General features: G+C 41.3%; 1 protein-coding gene across 4 annotated transcripts in view; it reads left to right on the top strand.

Annotated features, from left to right (window-relative positions):
- Positions 1 to 20,916, top strand: part of KDM3B (lysine demethylase 3B) — a 125,381-nt gene that overhangs the window by 76,670 nt on the left and 27,795 nt on the right. For 2 of the 4 annotated variants that reach the window (XM_053289584.1, XM_053289586.1), the window contains exons 11-17: positions 513 to 665; positions 2,602 to 2,709; positions 3,436 to 3,563; positions 12,841 to 13,117; positions 16,687 to 16,940; positions 18,955 to 19,221; positions 20,255 to 20,426. In XM_053289584.1, coding sequence (XP_053145559.1) covers positions 513 to 665; positions 2,602 to 2,709; positions 3,436 to 3,563; positions 12,841 to 13,117; positions 16,687 to 16,940; positions 18,955 to 19,221; positions 20,255 to 20,426 — 1,359 coding nt within the window. Of the gene's footprint in view, positions 1 to 512; positions 666 to 2,601; positions 2,710 to 3,435; positions 3,564 to 12,840; positions 13,118 to 16,686; positions 16,941 to 18,954; positions 19,222 to 20,254; positions 20,427 to 20,541; positions 20,682 to 20,916 lie in introns of all 4 variants that reach the window. The other 2 variants (XR_008314922.1, XM_053289585.1) reach the window with 2 other exon arrangements.

Genomic DNA, 20,916 nt, shown 5'->3' with positions numbered 1-20,916 from the left:
CTGGTGTCTATCTTGTGTTTCTTTTACATTGTGAGCCCTTTGGGGACAGGGATCCATCTTATTTATTTATATTTCTCTGTGTAAACCACCCTGAACCATTTTTGGAAGGGCGGTATAGAAATTGAATAGATGATGATGATGATGTAGTAACTGAATGTTTGTAGTTTTACATGCTGAGTCTCATTCTAATATGTTCACATCATGTGACATTTTATCAAGAAGACATTTTGCAGACATTTGACATTATTCTAAATACAACGTAAAGATATACAGGTTGATCTGTGTATGCAAAGGGATTTTACCTGACTCCAGTCTCCACCACCACCATCCTTGCTAAGAGAAGGAGAAAAATACATGCTTGCTTTTAAACCAAAATATTTGTTTGTAAAAACCAAATTTTGAACTACTGTGGGTATGACAAAGAAAAGTGGTATAGAAATAAAATAACCCCCCAAGTTCTTAAAATGGCTTTATAATCCATTAAAGTATACATTTTTGAATTTTTTATTTAGAGAAAGTTGCCTGGAAGAGAGCTGTACGTGGTGTAAGGGAGATGTGTGATGTTTGTGAAACAACACTATTTAATATTCATTGGGTTTGTCGCAAATGTGGCTTTGGAGTGTGTCTGGACTGTTACCGTCTCAGGAAAAATCGTCCTCGTAGTGGTGAGTACTTTGTATTTGTCCAAGAATGCTGTAAAACTTAGATAGGATATGCTGCTTTTGGTTGTGAGGGAGGTTGTCTAGTGACAAAGTTAAGTGACCCCTTTGTGTTATCGGATAGACAAGGCTTTGTCCGGGTTTCCCCCGCAGACGATTGGGCAGACCGTGATGGAGCCGGGAGGGGCTGGGGAGTTTGGGGGCCGCGCAGCCCCTGGAAGCTCCAGTATGCCCTGCACGAGTGCGCAGGGCATACTGGAGAGACCCCGAGCCAGGAGGCTGCTTTTCAGCCTCCCAGCCAGGGGTCTACTTGTGAGTAGCCACGGTGCAGAGCCATGCAGCGGCTATTCATGATCCGAAAAACCGGGTTTGCGGAGCACTCACTCTGCAAACCCGGTTTAAGAGGCCGGCTACTTGAGCGGGTTACCCGCTCAGGAGCCACCGGGCTCTCAGCTGAGCCCGGTGGTTTCCACGGTGGGACGAAATAGGGCTAGTGGAGGCTAGCCCTATTTCGTCCCATCATGTGAATAGCCTCACTGTGTTGCGAGTTGGGAGTGTTATCCTGGTTTACTCTGCTACCTTAATTCTTAGGTAGCCACCTAATGGCACAGTGGGGAAACAACTTGCCTTGAGAGGAAGAATCTATTCAAATCTCCGCTGCTATGTTTCCCAGACTATGGGAAGCACCTATATCGGGCAGCAGCAATATAGAAAGGTGCTGAAAGGCATCATTTCATACTGCGTGAGAGAAGGAAATGGCAAACTACTCCTGTATTCTACCAAGAAAACCACATGGCTCTGTGGTTGCCAGGAGTCGATACTGACTTGACAGCATAATCTTTCTCCCCACCCCCATCCTTACATTGCCTCTAGGCAACATTTGAGATTAGAGTCTTCCTCTGTTTTCAGCTTAGCCATGCCTCTCCAAGAACTAGAGTGGCATATGATTGTGACAAAGAATGAGGTCTGTTGATTGTGATGAAGAAACACTTCAAAAATTCCTGTCCTTCCATTCAGGGTAGTAAGGAGTGGCTTAAAGTCTTTCCCTAAGAGTTCTTGAACTCAGATGAGAACTTGTTCATGATTTACTCAGATATGTAACTTTTTGGTAAAGTAGGCGTCCTTTTCTGAAAGTTATCATAATCCATATACAGTAGTTTTTTTAAAAGGATCCAGGGAGCTCCAGACACTACCAGGAGTTCGGGAGATCCTGTGTTCATATGCTAGTGGGAAATCCCATTTGGTGGTTTACTTTTCTGTGGAATGGTGGAGCAAGGGAGGGTGCATTATTGTGAGTAAGCCTAACATCTACCCTAGAAACAATCCCAAGGGTAAGTAACTTCTGAACAGAGCATCTATACCCTCAGGTTGTCTTTGGTCACTGAAACAATCATTCCTTATGGCTTAGGCTATACTGTAATCTTTTATTATTGGGAAGATAAAATAGGAATTCTGTTATGATCTTGGTCTGATTCAGGGATGGGTCACATCTAACTGATGTTATTTGGTCCTGCAAACACTCTAATCCCACCATCTCTTTTGTAAAGAGGAACATTTGATATATAGGGCATTCCATCTATACAAAGCAATGTGGGAAATTGGCTGAAAAGCAGGCATGTGGAAGTACAAATACACATTATTTGGAATAGTGGGTTGTCACTGAGCAGAAATTAGGTCACTGAAAAGGAATAGCACAGAGTTTGATTTCAAGAGCACTTTTCCAGCATGGAAATAAGGAAGAACACCAATGCTATGTGTCAGTTTTTCTATACTTACCTGTAGTTCTAGGGTATTTTCCTGTTGCACACTGAAAGCTGTTCACCAAAACCAAAGCATGACATTTTTGCATTGATTTTGAAATAGACTGAAGGCACTGTAGTACTTTAACATGTTAAGAAAGCATTTGAAATTTTAAAAGATTTGGTGGTTCTTTCCATTTCAGAAACAGAGGAAATCGGTGACGAAGAGGTTTTCTCATGGCTGAAATGTGCAAAGGGACAGTCGCATGAACCAGAAAACCTCATGCCAACACAGATCATCCCTGGCACAGGTGATACTTCAGCCAAACATTCTTCTCTGTGCCCTTCCTCTCCATTTCTAACCTCGCTAGAAATTTGCTTTCATTTCCTGAGTGACCAGAAATGACTTCCAGTGCCATTTCTGGCTGCCATTTTTCATCATGGAGCCATTTTGTGGCTCTTTTTGGGGAGCTGGGATTCTCTCTCCCCCCCCATAAACATTGGAGGTTGGGGGGCAGCCTTGCTGGAGACCTTGGGGAGCAAGGTATTGTGCTTTATTCCTCTTATTTCTGCTTTTTGGGACTTTTTTTTAGCTTAACCCCTGGCTTCCCATAGGGTAAGATTCCTTTATTTGTGATTTCCATATTCATAATTTCAGGTGAGAACAGAACCCCCACAAATAAAGAGAGGCTCCTGTATTCCTGTGGAGCAGAAATGCACTTGCAGTTGTGAAATCCTCCACTTATCTTTATTAGGCTTCTGAGACTACTGAAGGCAGTTGTTAAGACAGGATCCTAGTAAGTAGTGTTGTAGCAAAGGAAGTACCTGTTGTAATGAAAAGCCTCTTTACTAGGTTTAAAAGCTTAGTTGGGTGCATACACTGTCAGTCAATACTGATAACAGTAGAGGCCTTAATACTGAGAACTTGTATAGGCTAGAATGTTTGTTCTTACTGTTTGTAGAAAAGTACTGAAACTTGTATTTAAGACCTTCAGATTTGGTTATGGAATTTGACACCAACCTTTCTAAATTTCCAGCATTATATAATATTGGAGACATGGTTCATGCAGCACGTGGCAAATGGGGAATTAAAGCTAACTGTCCATGTATTAACCGGCAGAACAAATCTGTGCTGCGACCTGCTGTCACCAATGGAATTTCACAGGTATGTGGTCTTGTAATGTGACCAAAATCTGTGGTTGTGTGATCCTTCCTGATAAGTGATTCTGATGGAACATGTTCACTTAATCTGGCTACCCTAGCCAGGCTGCTGGCTTTAAAGAAGTTGTTATAAGCCTCTGTATATCGGAGTAGCTATTTGTTTTATTGGAATTGTGTTTGAATATACTCAGCCTATGGTTTGGTGTCAAAACATTTTTGAGAAATTTAGGTGAGTAATTCAGTGCCCTCAGCTCTTTATCCCTTGTATTAAGCGGCAGTAATTTCACCACCCCTTGCAAAAGCCCTCATGTCCCAGACAGAAGTTGTCAAAAATTTTACTTATGTTGATACTCCTACTACTGCAGAACTCGGAATATGCAGGTGGAAGCTAGATCATTTGATATTTTTAGTACCTTTGTAAGGCAATCAGTGTCAAAGCAAGACTGAAGAACTGAATAAGAACATATTTGGTGGGATGCGGTTTTTTAAAAGAGAAAAGTAACAAATGATCCGTTTTGTGCTTGAGATTGGGGTGCATCTTGACTTTTGTCCCCATTTGCTAACAAACAACATACTAAGCATCAGGGTTAAATACAGGACTCTATGCATTTAATCTGATCTGTAGCATGATCCTTTGCCATTCATAAGCAGGAGCTCTGCGCCTGCGCAGGACCTCATGAATGGAATTTCCAAGCTCTTCATTGCACTTGGGCTCCACCCCTCACACTTCGTGCATTCAGTTTCTTTCTGACTGCCATAGCATATACCATGTTCATGGGGAGACTCCTTGGTTATCAGTCAGGTTCTGTGAGTACGAAAAAAACTGCTTGCAATTGTATGTTTGACTTTGACTACAGACTGTTCTTGACTACTCTTTGCTGATTGGATTGCAGACTTTGGTTATTTTGGATTGGGTGCAGGCTTGCACCACAATGGATGTTTAAAATAGTTTTTAAAAGTGCACGAGTGTGGTGGCAAATTACCATCAACAGACTGCTATCTCTCATCCCTTTTGTGCCTGGGCGAGAAGCATAATACAATGATCTGTAAGATCTGTACGTCATACAGCTAGAATGTGTGTGTATAAAAAGCCTTAGCATTGGATTCATCTTGACCACATTTATATTGCCCCAAATACTCAGTGGGATCATAGCTCACTGATCTGTCATTTTTCATTTGAACCAAAAGTTTGGCAAAATTTAAATTTACAAATTGAGAAAGTTTCCTAGAGATTACTACACCTAAATAGACAAAAATAAAACTCTGGGCACCACCTAAAACCCCATAGCCTACACTCCTCAGGAAAATCTATACAGCCCAAAGGCATCAAATCTGATTTACACCAATTTATGGAATAACTGGATAAATTACTGAACCTCTGAACCACAGAAGATTGGGAATTGAGACCTCTGGTTTGTAAGCAGTAAGCAATGTTTGGTTTGTAAGCAATAAAACAAAATATCATCTGCATATAAAATAAACTTGTTTTCAGTTCCACCAAGTGTAATACCCTTTATTTTATCAGAGTCTCTGATAGCACAAGCCAGGGGTTCCAATACCATATTGAAAAAAAGAGGACATCCCTGGTGTGTGCACCGTCCTAGCCTAATTAAAGGAGACAGTATATCACTGGTAATAATGAATGGGGAGGACCACTCATGAATGGGGAGGACCTGTATAGTATAGTGGCCCAAGTTAAAAAAAAATTGGAAATGAAATTTGATGAGAAAGTATTTCAAGTATTTCAAGAAGACCATATCAAATGCCTTCTCCGCATCCAAGGAAATTATAGTGGCAGGGTCTTGCCTCTCCGACGATGGAGCTAATATATCAATCAACAATCTGATGTTGTCTGATCCTTGACGACCATATATAAATCCAGTCTGAACAGGATGAATAATGGTGGGAAGCACAGTCGACACCCTATGTCCCAACGTAGTTTTCAAAATCTTAGCATCAATGTTTAACAAAAAGATTGGCTTATAGCTAGTGCATAATTCAGATTCTTTACTGGACTTAAGAAGAACTGTGTTATAAGGTACAGCTAAAAAAATGATTTGATCTTGTGTTAAATCTGAAAGATGCACCTGTTGCAAAAGCTATTTATATCTACATCAATATTTGTTTATATTTATTTATTTTTACATTGTATATCCCGCTCTTCCTCCAAGGAGTCCAGAGCGGTGTACTACATACTTAAGTTTCTCTTTCACAACAACACTGTGAAGTAGGCTAGGCTGAGAGAGAAGTGTCTGGCCCAGAGTCACCCAGCTAGTATTTGGCTGAATAGAGATTTGAACTCGGGTCTCCCTGGTCCTAGTCCGGTACTCTAACCACTACACCACGTTGGCAGAGCCAGCGTGGTATAGTGGTTAGAGTGCAGGACTAGGACCGTGGAGACCCAAGTTCAAATCCCCATTCAGCCATGATACTAGCTGGGTGAATCTGGGCCAGTCACTTCTCTCTCAGCCTAGCCTACTTCACAGTGTTGTTGTGAAAGAGAAACTTAAGTATGTAGTACACCGCTCTGGGCTCCTTGGAGGAAGAGCGGGATATAAAATGTAAAAATAATAATAAATGCATTGTTACTAAACAGGCTAGAGTAAAACTCAAAACTGCTGGTTTATTAGATCAGGGTCTGTATATATATGCCTTGATTATCATGAGTAGAAGTTATAACATTACACTGTTTTTATCTGCTTAATCTGGAAGCCAAAACTTTACTAGACCTCCCCCATCCCCACCCCCAAATTCCCAATAACGTTTCCTGGTACAATTCAACAAAAATTCATTTTCTAAGGAGTATAACTTAAATTCATATTTGGCCATAAAGTTGTATATAATTCAGAGGAAGGATGTAGTGCATATAAATTTAATAAGTCTTTAATTTGCTTCTCAAAAGATACCATCTGAGCCCTTTATTGTCTTTTTTGTATGAAGAATAAGCAATGATTTGGCCCTGCAAAAATGCTTTAAAGGTATCTCAAACCAAAGATGATGTAATCGAGCTCTCGTTAAAATGAAAAAAACCCTCCATCTCCTGTCCCATTTGTCTAATAAATTGAGGATCATTTAAAGGAAAAGTGTGCCATCAAGTATACTATGACTCCTGGCACCCACAGACCCCTGTGGTTTTCTTTGGTAGAATACAGGAGTGGTTTACCATTGCCTCCTCCCGCGCAGTGTGAGATGATGGCCTTTCAGCATCTTCCAATATTGCTGCTGCCCGATATATTACCAGCGGGGATTCGAACCGGCAACCTTCTGCTTGTTAGTCAAGCATTTCCCTGTTGCACCTCTTATAGCCTTAGCAGGGATGTATTCATATACCACCTAAATGAGGTATTAGCACAACTTTTCAAAGATTGATGTCATGGGAAGAAAAGTTTATTCAACAGCATGCTTATCTATCAAAATTGCTAATTATGTTGCTTGTAATACAAAATACTATCACTTTGTGGGAGAAATTATTCCAGCATGCAGTGTCACTAACAGATAATTTCAGGAGAAGGTTTGTGGTTTCCACTTTAATGGAGGAAGTGAAGGTTTTGTTGGGAAGGGGTGCAATTGACCCTGACCGTTTGACATGTCAGGGTGAGGGTTATTTTAGTTATTTCCAAATACCAAAACAGGATGGTGGAATGCTGTCATGTAATGCTCCCATAATGGACTTGAGATGGCTCAATAAGCATGTCCATACCAGGAAGTGTCACATAATATTGCAAGGTATCATGCTGCTCCTTTACAAAGAGGAATGGCTTGCACTAAGACTCAGTATAGGAAATGCAGTGTACCAGTACAAGATAGTCCCATTCAGATTGTCATCCGCATCCAGAGTATTTACCAAATGCATGAGTGCAGTCGTTGCTAATCTGAGAACAGAGGGCATGGCAATATTTCCTTCCCTCAATGATTGGCTCATTTTGCAGCACGAGACAGAGACAAGTTAATTTCTTAAATAACATATATTGCAACTTCCCCAGGACCTGGGGATCCAGATGAATTGGAAAATAATTACACTTCAATCCTTTAAACAGGATAAGTTACATTGGAGCTATTATGGACACACAAACCAAAAGGGCCCACTTACCAGAAGACTGCTGCCAACTGATAAGAACATTAATAGTTTCTGGAGTAAACCAACACAAAGCATCACATCCAGAGGTTGTTTGGGCTTAATGGCCTCATGCAATGCAACCGTACAATATGCTCATCCGAGGATGCACTCATTCCAAATGTGGTTCCTCCCTGTTTTCATACCCAATGTAGACAACCAGCAGATAAACCTTCAAATTCCCATCTCGGTCCTAAGATTACTAAAATGGTGGACTATAGACAAAAACCTACAGGAGGGAGTCCCATTCCAGATTCTGTCTCCCCCTGCCTGGGTCACCCCCAATGCGTTCCCCTCAGGATGGGGGGTCACACTGTGGAGAGTGTCAGATGAAGGTGTACGCGCAGTGAAACAAAGACAGCTCCATATAAACTTCCTGAAGCTGTTAGCTGTATTCCAAAGTATAAAATCTTTCCTCCTCAGTGCTACGGGGGAGAAGGTAGTGAAGATAGAGCTTGACAACACCACTGTCATTGCCTATTTGCCTGTAAGGCAGGACAGTCTCCTACTCGCTCTGAACACTCATTATCCGTTTATGGCACTGGTGCATTGCTCATCACATCCATCCAATTGTCCTGACAAAGAATATTCTGGCAGATGATTTGAGCAGGACAGTAGTCGACTTGCAGCACCAAGAATGAGAGATCCATCCAAAATACATAGCAAAAGTGTTCCAAACTTGGGGGAATCATTAGATGTATTTGCAGCAGAGCAGAACAAAAAATGCCCCAAGTACTGTTCCAGAGTAGCTCAGAGAGAGGAATCCATGAGGGATACGTTCCATTGATGTTGGAGAAAATGACTCCTATACATGTATCCTCCACAGCTGGGCAGAGTAGTAGCCAAGGTTCTCAAAGAGAACATCACGTACATTCTGCTGACCCTCCTGGTGGCCAGGCCATGCCATATATGCATTATATCCCAATCTAGACACTGGTGCTGATTGTGTGGAGGGTTGGCTTCTATATAAAATACTGCTGAATGAACAGAAGGCTTCCATTAGGCATAAATATGCTTACAAGTAGAAGCGCTTTCAGATGTATGTGAGATTACAGAACTTTAAACATGAGGATGCAACTATTAGGCAAGTGCTTATATACTTGAAAAATTTGAAAGGCATTAGTTTAGCAAATGTCTCACTAAACATCTACCTAGCAGAGATCTCATCAAAACACAAGGGTTGGGATGGCAGAACTGCCTGCAAGAGATGTCTGAAGGGCATAATCTGGAATGCAAGTCTCTGGGTAGTTTACAACAATAAAATAAAAACAAATAAAAAGGTTAAAACATTACAACAATTTAAAATTTAAAACAATGTTAAAACTGTTAAAAACCACCAAACTAAATAAAACAGTATTTAATTAAAAGCTTGAGTGAATAAATGTGTCGACTGTCTTTTAAAAAGTTGTAAGAAATAGGGAGGCTCTTATTTCAGCAGGGAGCGTGTTCCAAACGGGGCAGCAATGGAGAAGGCCCGTTCCCAAATAGCCACCAGACAAGCCAGTGGCAACTACATACGGACCTCTCCCAATGATCTCAATGGGTGGTGTGGTTCATAGTGAAGAAGGCATTCTCTTAAATACCCAGGGCCCAAGCTGTTTGGGGCTTTATAGGTTATAACCAAGACCTTGTATATTGCCCAGAAACTTATTGGCAACCAGTGTAGATCTTTTAAAAAATATTTATTTATTTGTTTTGTTTTGTTTTGTTTTGTTTTGTTTATATACCGCCCTTCCAAAATGGCTCAGGGCAGTTTACAATTAAAACAAACCACTAAAACAGTAAAAAGAGCTAAAACAAATTAAAAACAATATAACAACAATTAACAATGTAAAACATTTTAAAACAACAATTAAACAATTATAGTGATTAAAAACCCCGAAATCGGGTTAGAATATTAAAACCAATTTAAAAACCCTGGAAAGCCAGGCCAAACAAATACTTTTTAAGGCTAATAAAGAATTCAAATTGCGGATTTCTGCAGGGAGCGCATTCCACAGCCCCAGAGCAGCTATAGAGAAGGCCCGCCTCTGAGTCGCCACCAGATGAGCTGGTGGTAACTGGAGACGAACCTCCTCAGATGACCTTAATGTGCGATGGGGATCACGCAGAAGAAGGCACTCTCTAAGGTAACTTGGGCCTAAGCTGTTCAGGGCTTTAAAGGTAATAACCAGCACTTTGTATTTTGCCCGGAAACATATCGGCAGCTAGTGCAATTGTTTCAAAATAGGCGTAATATGGTCTCTCCAGGTTACCCCAGAGACCAGTCTGGCTGCCGCATTCTGAACTAATTGAAATTTCCGAACTACGTACAAAGGCAGCCCCACGTAGAGCGCGTTGCAATAGTCAAGCCGGGAGGTTACCAGCTGATGCACCACTGTTTTGAGGTCATCCTCCTCAAGGAATGGGCGCAGCTGTCAAATCAGCCGAAGCTGATAGAAAGCACTCCTGGCCATGGCCTCCACCTGAGAAACCAGAGTGAGGCCTGGGTCCAGGAGTACTCCCAAGCTGCGCACCTGCTCCTTCTGGGGGAGTGTAACCCCATCCAGCACAGGAGGATCTAACTCACTCCTCAGATTCTGAGCCCCCACAATGAGCACCTCCGTCTTGCTTGGATTCAGCTTCAATCTGTTCTCCCTCATCCAGCTCATTACTGCCTGTAGGCAGGCATTTAAAGAGTGAGTGCCATTTCCTGAAGAAGAAAGGGAGAAGTAGATTTGGGTGTCATCAGCATACTGATAACACCCACACCCAGCACCAAATCTCCTGATGACCTCACCCAGCGATTTAATGTAGATATTGAAAAGCATTGGTGACAGAATGGAGCCCTGGGGGACTCCATATAACAGCTCCTGCTTTGAGGAGCGACTGTCACCAAGCTCCACCATCTGAGATCTACCCGAGAGATAGGAACAGAACCACTGCAGAGCAGTGCCCCCTATTCCCAACTCCCCCAGGCGGCCCAGAAGGATACCATGGTCAATAGTATCGAACGGTGCCGAGAGATCCAAGAGGACCAACAGAGTCACACTCCGTTTGTCGATTCCCCGGTAAAGGTCATCCATCAGGCCGACCAAGGCTGTCTCAACCCCATAGCCCGTTCTAAAGCCAGTTTGAAATGGGTCTAGATCATCAGTTTCCTCCAAAACCGCCTGGAGCTGGTTAGCCACCACCCTCTCAATAGCCTTGCCCAGCCAGGGGAGATTGGAGATTGGCCTATAACTATCCATCGCTGAGGGATCCAGGGAAGGCTTCTTAAGAAGAGGTCTAACTATTGCCTCCTTCAAACAGGGAGGCACCCTACCCTCCCTCAGCGATGCATTTATGATATTAACCAGGCCATCTCCAACAATCTCTCCGCTAGATCGAAGCAGCCAGGTTGGGCAAGGATCCAGAGAACAAGTGGTAGGCCGTACTGCTCCAAGCAGCTTGTCCACGTCATCAGGAGTCACAGATGGAAACTGATCCAACCTAACACTGCAAGAGGGATCGCTGGATACCTCCCTCACAGAGCTTGCAGAAATAGTGGAGTACAAGTCGGCCCGAATACAGGAGATTTTATCCGCAAAGAACCCACTAAAGGCGTCACAGCAAAGAATCTCCGGGAGCTGATTTGAGGCAGAAGGAGCAGAGATTATACTTCTCACCACCCAGGATAACTGAAGAACCTTTTGAACCTATGGCAACAACCACTATGAAGTTAGTTACTTTGAAAACTCTTTTTCTAGTGGCTATATCCACGGCAAAAAAGCAAGTTACTGCAGAAAGTGTTAGTGATTTGACAGGTCTGAGAATGGATAAACCTTACACTAGCTTCTATCCTGACAAGGTGTTCATACAAATGGAACTACTATTCTGCCCCAAAGGAATTTCAGATTTCCACCTGAATCAGAATATAGTGCTGTCAACTTACTTTAGAAACCCAACTACACCTTTAGAAAAATCTATGCATGCACTTGATGTAAGGAGATTGTTCCTGTTTTACGTAAAGAGAACTAAAGACTTCCATAAATGGAGACAACTTTGTGGCCTATAGGGGTAAAGCCAAAGGCCAATCTATTTTAAGATGACTCTCTCACTGGCTGGTGGAAGTAATTTCATTAGCTTACAATGTACAAAATATGGAATCTCCATGAACTATAATAGCTCATTTCACCAGGTCTTATGCAATATCAGCAGCGCATCTCTCTGGCATCTGACCGGAAGACATTAGAAAGGCGTCACTTGGTCATCAGAGTTGCCATTCGTAAGACACTATGCTATTGAACTACACTCTGCTGTGAAGGTAGATTTTGGGCAGAGTGTCTTAAAGAGGGTCTTACAATAGCTTACTTCACCCTCTGCTCGGAAAACTTGCTCATCACCGAGGCTTATGAATAGCAGTGGGTCACACTACAGATAAACAGGTTGCTCACCTATAACTGATGATCTGTATGTAACCCATTGACATTCATAAGACCCTCCCAGCCTCCCCACAGCAGTATGCTGAATATATTTTTTTAACCCAAATAACTTGACCTTTACAAGAACCTTTGGGATGATGGTCACTTAAAGGCAGTCGTCCAGGAACTGAAGAAGTGGCACTCGAACTGCTAAAATAAGTAGTGTCATGAGCTCCACAAGGAGCTTGGAAATTCCACTCTCAAGGTCCTGCACAGGCACAGTACCCAGGCTTATGAATGTCAACAAATCACTTACAGATCATCAGTTACAGGTGAGCAACTGGCGTTGTTTTGTTTTCCTTTGGCTTACAGTGTGAGTGCCAGATTTAATATCTGAGATAGAATTTGGTGACTTAAACTACTGTAATTTTCCAAGCCTGAATGTTATTCAGAGAGCCTAGGAGACTTCTGGGTGGTGTCTGAAGGATTATAATGCAGTGGGGAGGCCAGGCAATTATTTCAGTGACTTGTGGATTGGGCTTAAGCATTCCATCTTGCTCTCTTCTATTCTCTCCGTCCTTGCCAAAAACATAAGCATCCTGACTTATTAACCATATTGAAATAAGTATCTGGCTTATAAGAATTCTAGCCATAAAGTGCATTTGACTGTTTGAAGGTTTCATCCTGCTTACAAGCAGACAGTAGTAGTATTCATTTTACCAGTTAGTGAAAATATGCTTCAAAGGCTGTGTTTTGACTGCTTTTTGTCTGACCCTCTGTTTCAGCAGCTACCCAGTATGAATCCCAGTGTATCAAGTTCTGGAAATGAAAGCACATTCTCTAGTGGGACAACAGAGGGAGGGCAGTTGGACATGAGTGTAGTTCCTAAGTGTGAAGCTGCAGAGGACAAAGCTGAGGAGCCTGTAAAGATGGAGGTTCCAGCAACCAGCAACAGTGGTGAAACAAAACCTAACAAGTCAGTATGTTCAGAAACCAGTCCCTCATCAGCATTGCACTGGCTTGCAGATTTAGCAACACAAAAGGCAAAAGAAGAAACAAAAGGTGAGCTGTTGGAGTTGAAGGTTTTTTGCTAGAGGCCCGGGGAGAAAAAAGGAGGAATGTTTTTGAGTTTACCTCTACTTGAAATGCCAAAGATTTATATTGATTTAGTATTCCTGATATTAATAAGCCACATAGGGTCACAACTAATCCTTGCTCACCCATATGGCAATCTGGGAGCTAGCAGAGTGATATCTCGCTGGGCAAGCAGAATTCCCTAAGGTGTGAGAGTGCAAACCTTTCAGATAAACCAGAAGGGGACAGAGTAGAACCAGGAGTAGCGCAGACAAAAAGGCATGACAGCTGGTCAAAAAGATCAAATAATGGTAAGGGAGAAAGCACATGCCAATGCCACGTAAGAAGCTTGGCATGTACGTGTTTATATACCAGGCACCTCTGAGCCAAAATGGGTGAGCTAGAGTGCTTGGTTGCTAATGAAAACATAGATATTGTGGCCTTAATGGAAACGTGGTGGAACGGTGAGAATCAGTGGGACATGGTTATTCCTGGATAACAACTCTAGAGAAAGGACAGATGGGGGAGGATTGAGGGTGAAGTAGCAATGTATGTTAAAGAAGGGATAGATTCCAACAAGCTAGAAAACCTAGGAGGACCAGAGTCCCCACAGAATCATTATGGGTGACAATCCTAAGAACAGCCCTGCTGGATCAGGCCCAAGAAAGCCCATCTAGTCCAGCATCCTGTTTCACACGGTGGCCCACCAGATGCCCCTGGGGAGCCCACAGGCAAGAGGTGAGGGGGAATGCCCTCTCTCCTGTTGTTGCTCCCCTGCAACTGGTACTCAGAGGCATCCTGCCTCTGAGGCTGGAAGTGGCCTATAGTCCTCTGACTTGTAGCCGTTGATGGACCTTTCCTCCATGAAGAGATCCAAACCCCTCTTCAAGCCAGCCAGAGGCCCTCCCCAGAGGCCTAATTTCCACTGTCACTTCTGAGCAGGCAAGGAACAGCAGGGATTCTTCTGGAGCAGGAGGAGAAGAGTGCTTCTCCTCTTGCTCACCATCACTGGATTCCAGTGCAAACGGCACAACACAGGAAGCTGCTTTGTACCAAATATGAACATGACAAATATTTACACTCCGCTTTTCTACACAAGTTCCCAAAGCGGTTTTCATCAATATAAGCAAATCAATACAACAGCTTCCTGCCTTCAAAGGGCTCACAATTGACGCAACAGCCACTGGGGAGGCACCAGGCCAGCTGCTCTCTCCACTGGTCCCCCTTGCACAGCAGATGATACTAAACTCTTTGGGGGACCTTTTCTCTGACCAGGACAGAGAATCTTGGGGTTGTGGTGGACAGCTTGTTGAAAATCGCAGAAGTGAAAAAGACCAGTTCCATGCCAGGGATCAGTAGGAAGGGGATTGAAAATCAAAATGTTAATATTATAATGCCCTTATACAAATTTATGGTGCGGCCACATTTGGAAGTACTGCATACAGTTCTTGTCAACATATATCAAGGAGGGCATTGTAGAACTGGGAAAGGTGCAGAAGAGGGCGACCAAGATGATCAGTGGACTGCAGTACCTTTCTTATGAGGCAAGACTACAGCATCTTGGACTCTTTAGATGTGACTATGGGGAGACATGATAGAGGTGTTTAAAATTATGCATGGAGTAGGGAGAAAGTGGACAGTGGAAATTTTTTCGCCTCTCACAACACTAGAACCGGGGGTCATCCCATGAAGCTGAAGGCTGGGGATTTTAGAACCAACAAGAGGAAGTACTTTTTCATACAGTGCATAATTAATCTATGGAATTTTCTGCCACGGGATGTGGTGCTGACCACTAGCTTAGATGGCTTTAAAAGGGGATTGGACAAATTAATGGAGGACAAGTCTATCAATGGCTACTAGTCTGGTGACTATAGGCCATCTCCAGCCTCAGAGGCAAGATATGTCTAAATACCAGTTGCAGGAGAGCAACAGCAGGCTTCTAAGAGGCATCTGTTGGGCCACTGTGTGAAACAGAATGCTAGACTAGGTGGGCATTGGTCCTGATCCAGCAGGGCTATTCTTATGTAGGGTTATGCAGTCTATACGAGCAACTAAGGCAGGGACTTTAAACTTGTCTTTGGGTTTTCTCCTCTTTCCATTATGACACTATATCAGCTGTGGAGGCGATGCCTTCTCATTTCAATTTGTCTTTAGGGAGCATGCATGGTGCTGAATCTGAGATAATTGGCTCAAATTCTTTTCCTTAATGAAAGGAATACGTACTTTCAAAAACCCTTCAATATGACTTTCAGAGCAAGGGGATTGCTGCTAGCGCAACCTGCCTCAGATCACTAGTAGCATAGTGGGGTTTTAATTGTTTTATTTTTATTTTTAGTGACTATGACCTTGAAAGAGCAAGAGAAGTAATTATTGTTTTCCTGATTGTTCAGTGAAATTGTTTACATACTAAGGGATTAATTTCCTAGGGCCACAGTTCAGCAATTTTTAAAAAGATGCTGCGCTATTTTTTTAAAAAACTGTTTGACTTTTCACATATATTGAGACTGAATTGGAAGTGTTATCTTCTGTATACATTTATGGATTTGTAATTTTACAGCTGTTCTTGTCTGCATATTTTGGTTGTGTGGGGTGGGGAGGCTATAAGATTGTATTACCATGCCTGGTTGGAAATTTGAGAATGTCCAAACTTTGTAGCACATGCATATAACTCTGGGCCAGTCACTTCTCTCTCAGCCTAAAGAGAAACTCAAGTATGTAGTACACCGCTCTGGGCTCCTTGGAGGAAGAGCGGGATATAAATGTAATAATAATAATAATAATAATAATAATAATAATAATAATAATAATAATAATAATAATAAACAACATCATATGGACTGTGCTGAACTGTCAAGATCGCTTTTGCCTCTGCTAAACTGATACATGTTATGTTCATACAAGTTTAACGATTTCCTAATTTTTTGAATGCTTCTCTGAGTAGATTAATACAGTTTAAACTAGTTTAGTGCTTGTGAAGGTGGTATTAAAAAAAAAAAAGACTGCCTGGATTGCACATTAAGACTTTCTGACAGATCTTTCCTCCCACATGTGCCATGATCAGCCATGTGAGTGAATGATATCTGGGCAGCTGTTAGAAGTTGTCTTTGAATTCTTTTAAGATCTGTGTCCTAACCAATTTAAACTGATGCCAGCTGGAGCATAGATAAGCCTTTGAAGACTGTGACCCTTTGACATTTGTGCATTCCATTCCAGGCTGATTGGAAGCTGTCATAAAGTATCTTGCTGCAACTGCAGACATTAGATCAACAAATGAAGATTGATCAAGGATGCATTTGTACTGTCTCTTCAACCTTTGCTTTGTGTTCCCCTTCTTTGTCTAATATTTGCTGTCATTTTTTTAGATTAAGCTAGCCACATTAGTAGTAGTATCCATCTTAAAATCTTGTAGCAGTTTTCTCTGTATCATAGTTCAGCTGATGAAAGAAGGTCTTCTTGTAATTAATTATGCCCTTAAAACTCTCCTACATGATTGTCCAAATACCAATATTGACATATTTTTTTCTTCTCTCTGGGTCTTTTTTTGTGTATTTAAACAGAAGCAGGATCTTTGAGGTCAGTGCTCAGTAAAGAATCTCAGTCACCTTTTGGGTTGGATTCCTTCAATTCCAGTGCGAAGGCTTCCCCTTTAACTCCAAAGCTTTTTAATAGTCTCTTATTGGGCCCAGTTGCCTCAAGCAACAAAGCAGAAGGTTCCAGTCTTCGTGATTTGCTTAACTCTGGGCCTGGAAAGCTGCCTCAGACTTCAGCTGAGGGGATCCCTTTCCCTCCTGTCTTTCCTGGAGCTTCCACGGTAAGTATTATTGATGATGATGATAAACTGTTAGCCACCTCATTATATTATATATGTATATTTTTTAAGTTAGAGGTCTGTGTGTGTGTTCAGTGGAATTAATTCTTGGCATATTAAGTTTTATTAGTTCTTCAACTACTTTAAACCATTGCAGGCTGGAGATAGGATGTGGTAATAACCAAGAGGGAATAGCAGGGAGTCTGAATATAAAATAGATGCAGGAGAAAATGCCATGAAAGAAAGCAATATAAGGCATAGGAGGAACAAGTAAATGATGAAACAGAAGTAATAATTACGTGATGGTGAGAAGCCACAAAGTAAAGGAAAGAAAAACCTAAATAAAATTCACTGTATTGCCATGAAGTGAAGAAATGGGGTAGTATCCAGCCCAGTACTTTTGTGAATGGTAGAAGGTTCCAGACTTGCACAAGGAGGGAAAGGGTTATTTTTGCTGATTCTCTCTGCCGCCCCTGCACCCCCCAAAAATATCTGCTCTTAAAGGTCTCCTGATTGTCACAGACATTTGAGGGGACAAGTAGATGAAGAGGGAAAGTGGGATTGGTGAAATTTCCCCCTCCTTTCTTCCACAAGTGGAACATATTCTGTTCATGGCCATAACAGTTTAGGGTGATATCTGTGGTATTTTCAGCTTTAAAAATATAGATTTATGTGCTTGGTACACAACAACACGGGTATATTGTGCATTCCAGTCTAGAACTTGTTTGGATTATTCCAAAACTTACTTGTTTAAGATAGTTGCAACTGTAAACACAATCTGTTTGTCTGAAAAAGGCACACATGCTGGGTTTTTTCAGAATTCTGATTTTTCATTTCTTGTCACTTTAAAAACACCCCCCTAGTATATTTGTTTTCCTGAGTATCTTCAAGTATTTGGTTGAAAGATCAGATTATGTGACACTGTCAGGGTGGATAAAAATTGATTATTTTAAAACCTATAATAAAAACTGGTTTTTAGATTAGATTTAAATTGGATTCCTTTAAAGTGAATAAAATACGGTTTCCAATTTTTCTGTTTAAAAAAAACACATGGTTAACATTAAATCTCATCACAAACATGCTATACCAACACTTATAGTTTCCTAAAAATGAATGTCTCTCTCTCTCTCTCTCTCTCTCTCTCTCTCTCTCTCTCTCTCTCTCTCTCTCTCTCTCTCTTTGAGTTAAGGTTTGTATTTGTTACCTACAAATCAAATGTGGGCATTGATTTCAATTTCATCTCATTAAAATAATTCTAGTCTGCCTAGCAACTACCAGCTCTTGCCTTTGGAAATTTCTGGGTTTTCAGTTTTTGTTTCTAAGCCTGTTTTTCAGGATGAATGGTAGGGTGAGTGTTTTGTTGTGGGACTGGGCCAAGGCAGAGCAGTTAGGACAGAGACATAATGGAGTATAGAAAAGGAGATGATGTAGTAAAACAGTGGGTGTGGCGGGTGGGGGAGAAGGGAAGGTATTATTCAATACACAGCTTCCTACATTGCCCCATGTTTTGCCCCTACAAACTGTCATAGTTTCTGGGCATAGGAGAAACCCTATCTGGGAATATTTTGAGGAAATATCTTCCCTAGATAAAAAGGAAAATGTGTCAAGTGTAAGAAGTGCAACAAAGAGATGCATGACAGCCTGACAAGGTAGTGAGAAAGGTATCCATTACTTTAAAAAACAGGTATTATGTACTATTTCTTAAATTAGTAAAAATCAAGTTACTTAAAAGGTTACATGAAGTACACCCACCTAGATGTTGTAAATGCTCTGTTGAGTTATAAATTAGCATGTTTTAGTGATCAGATTTGCACCATTGTTTATGTAAGGTAGTATCAGTGAGAAACGTGATTTAAATTAGTGACTTTTTTCCTTGTTTACTGTATGTTAATGACTTTTTTCCCTTTGTTTATATAAGTGATTTAAATTGCCTTTATTTAAATCAGTCTACTCTGGCCACTGTACTTTTCTAACTGACCATAATATTTGGGTTGCTATGTCAATTTTTGTCTTCTAGGGGGCCAAGAGCAAAGCCAGCTTGCCCAACTTTCTTGATCATATTATTGCCTCTGTGGTGGAAAATAAAAAGATGTCTGATTCTACCAAGCGAGCAAGCAATTTGGCTGACACGCAGAAAGAAGTGAAAGAAATGGTAATGGGATTAAATGTGCTAGACCCACACACTTCTCATTCTTGGCTCTGCGATGGAAGGCTTCTGTGTCTTCATGACCCCAGCAACAAAAACAACTGGAAGATATTCAGGGAATGTTGGAAACAGGGCCAGGTAAATTTAAAAAAATACATCTTCTTCTTGCTATTTGTGTGTTGACCTTAGCTAGCCTGCTGTTTGTGTATAGACCAGTGTAAGCTTCATTGTTGTTATATATAAGTACAAGGTGGAAACTGTTCATCTGTGTTTGTGGTGCAAGGACAGACATTGTTAATGAGAGCAATGCTTGATATTATACTGCAGAATTCAGTTAAATTAAAATTATGAATATGACAAATACTTATATACTGCTTTTCAACAAAAGTTCCCAAAGTAGTTTACATAGATATAAATAAATAAAATGGTTCCCTGTCCCCAAAAGGCTCACAATCTTTAAAACAAAAACACAAGGTAGACACCAGCAACAGCCACTAGAGGGATGCTGTGCTGGGGATGGATAGAGCCAGTTACTCTCCCCCTGCTCAATAAAGAGAATCACCATTTCAAAAAGGCGCCTCTTTTCTCATTTTGCAGGAGACTAGATTCTAGTATTTATGACTGGAAAGTTAGACTAGGAAAGCATGTGGGCAATGCCTAGTGAACCCATGAAACTCAGGCTGAATAGGATTGATTATTAGACGTCAGGAGATGAGGATTCAATGTCTCACATAACTCCTCACGCTTCTTCATGACTAGCAGAAGCAGAATAAGTTATGCAAAATAAGTAGATATGTGCAAATTTAATATTTTCATAATTGTACCAGCTATTAAATTCTGTTTTTCTTGGCACAGAATTTGGGCTTTTTATGTAGTGTAGTATGTACTCTGCTCTTGCTTTAGGAGTAAATACAAGCAAGCTGGGGTTGGGGTAGGTCTATTTGTGTGTATGTGAAGCTCCCTTGATTTGCGATGTGTAAACAGGAAGATGCTGCAATTCTGCTAACCAGTTTGTATTCCTACTCTAGCAGTCCTTTCATGGTTTCATTTGTCCTCTACATCTTGTGTGTTAGAACCAGAGCTTGAATAAATCTCTGAGGAGATTGTTTTTGATGCCATCTAAAAAATTGTCATAGTGGATTAGGATAATCCCATATCAATCTTTCTGCAGCCTGTTCTAGTTTCTGGTGTTCACAAGAAGCTGAAACCTGAACTCTGGAAACCGGATGCATTTAGCCAGGAGTTTGGAGATCAGGATGTAGATCTGGTCAATTGTAGGAACTGCGCTATAATCTCAGATGTGAAAGTGCGCGACTTCTGGGATGGCTTTGAAATAATTTCTAGTAAGTGGCATTTTATGTTGGAAAATCTAGGTTTTAACTGTGTTTTTTTCGTTCCAAAGCACTTCCATGAATTTTATTAATGTGATTATTGTTGAACTCATTCGTTTTGCCACAGGACAAATCATTATAGCATTGATGGCTCCGCCCCCACCCCGAGCAATTTGATCTTATAGGCTAATGCTAGGAGATTTTTCTATCTGCTTCTTAATGGAACACCTTCCTCCTTTACTTCTGTAGTTGCAAAAGTAGGAAACAGTAAGTTGAACAAATATATGGCTAACTTTATTTCCTTTGGTTAGTGGCTGGACTATGAGATCTGATAAACTTCCTTCAACTGATCCCTCATAGGCTTGGACATCATATGGATATAGCAACAATATATCTTTATGGCATCTTAAGATGCCATCGTATATTCATTCCTTTTTCACAAAACCTAGCCACATTATGAGTAACGTTGACTTGATGGTCTGACTAGGGATGTGCACAAACC

The sequence above is a fragment of the Hemicordylus capensis genome, chromosome 2 (assembly GCF_027244095.1).
Source record: "Hemicordylus capensis ecotype Gifberg chromosome 2, rHemCap1.1.pri, whole genome shotgun sequence".
Classification (NCBI taxonomy): Eukaryota; Metazoa; Chordata; class Lepidosauria; order Squamata; family Cordylidae; genus Hemicordylus; species Hemicordylus capensis.
Note: the sequence above shows the minus strand (reverse complement) of the source record. Positions and strands in the feature narration are given on the sequence as shown.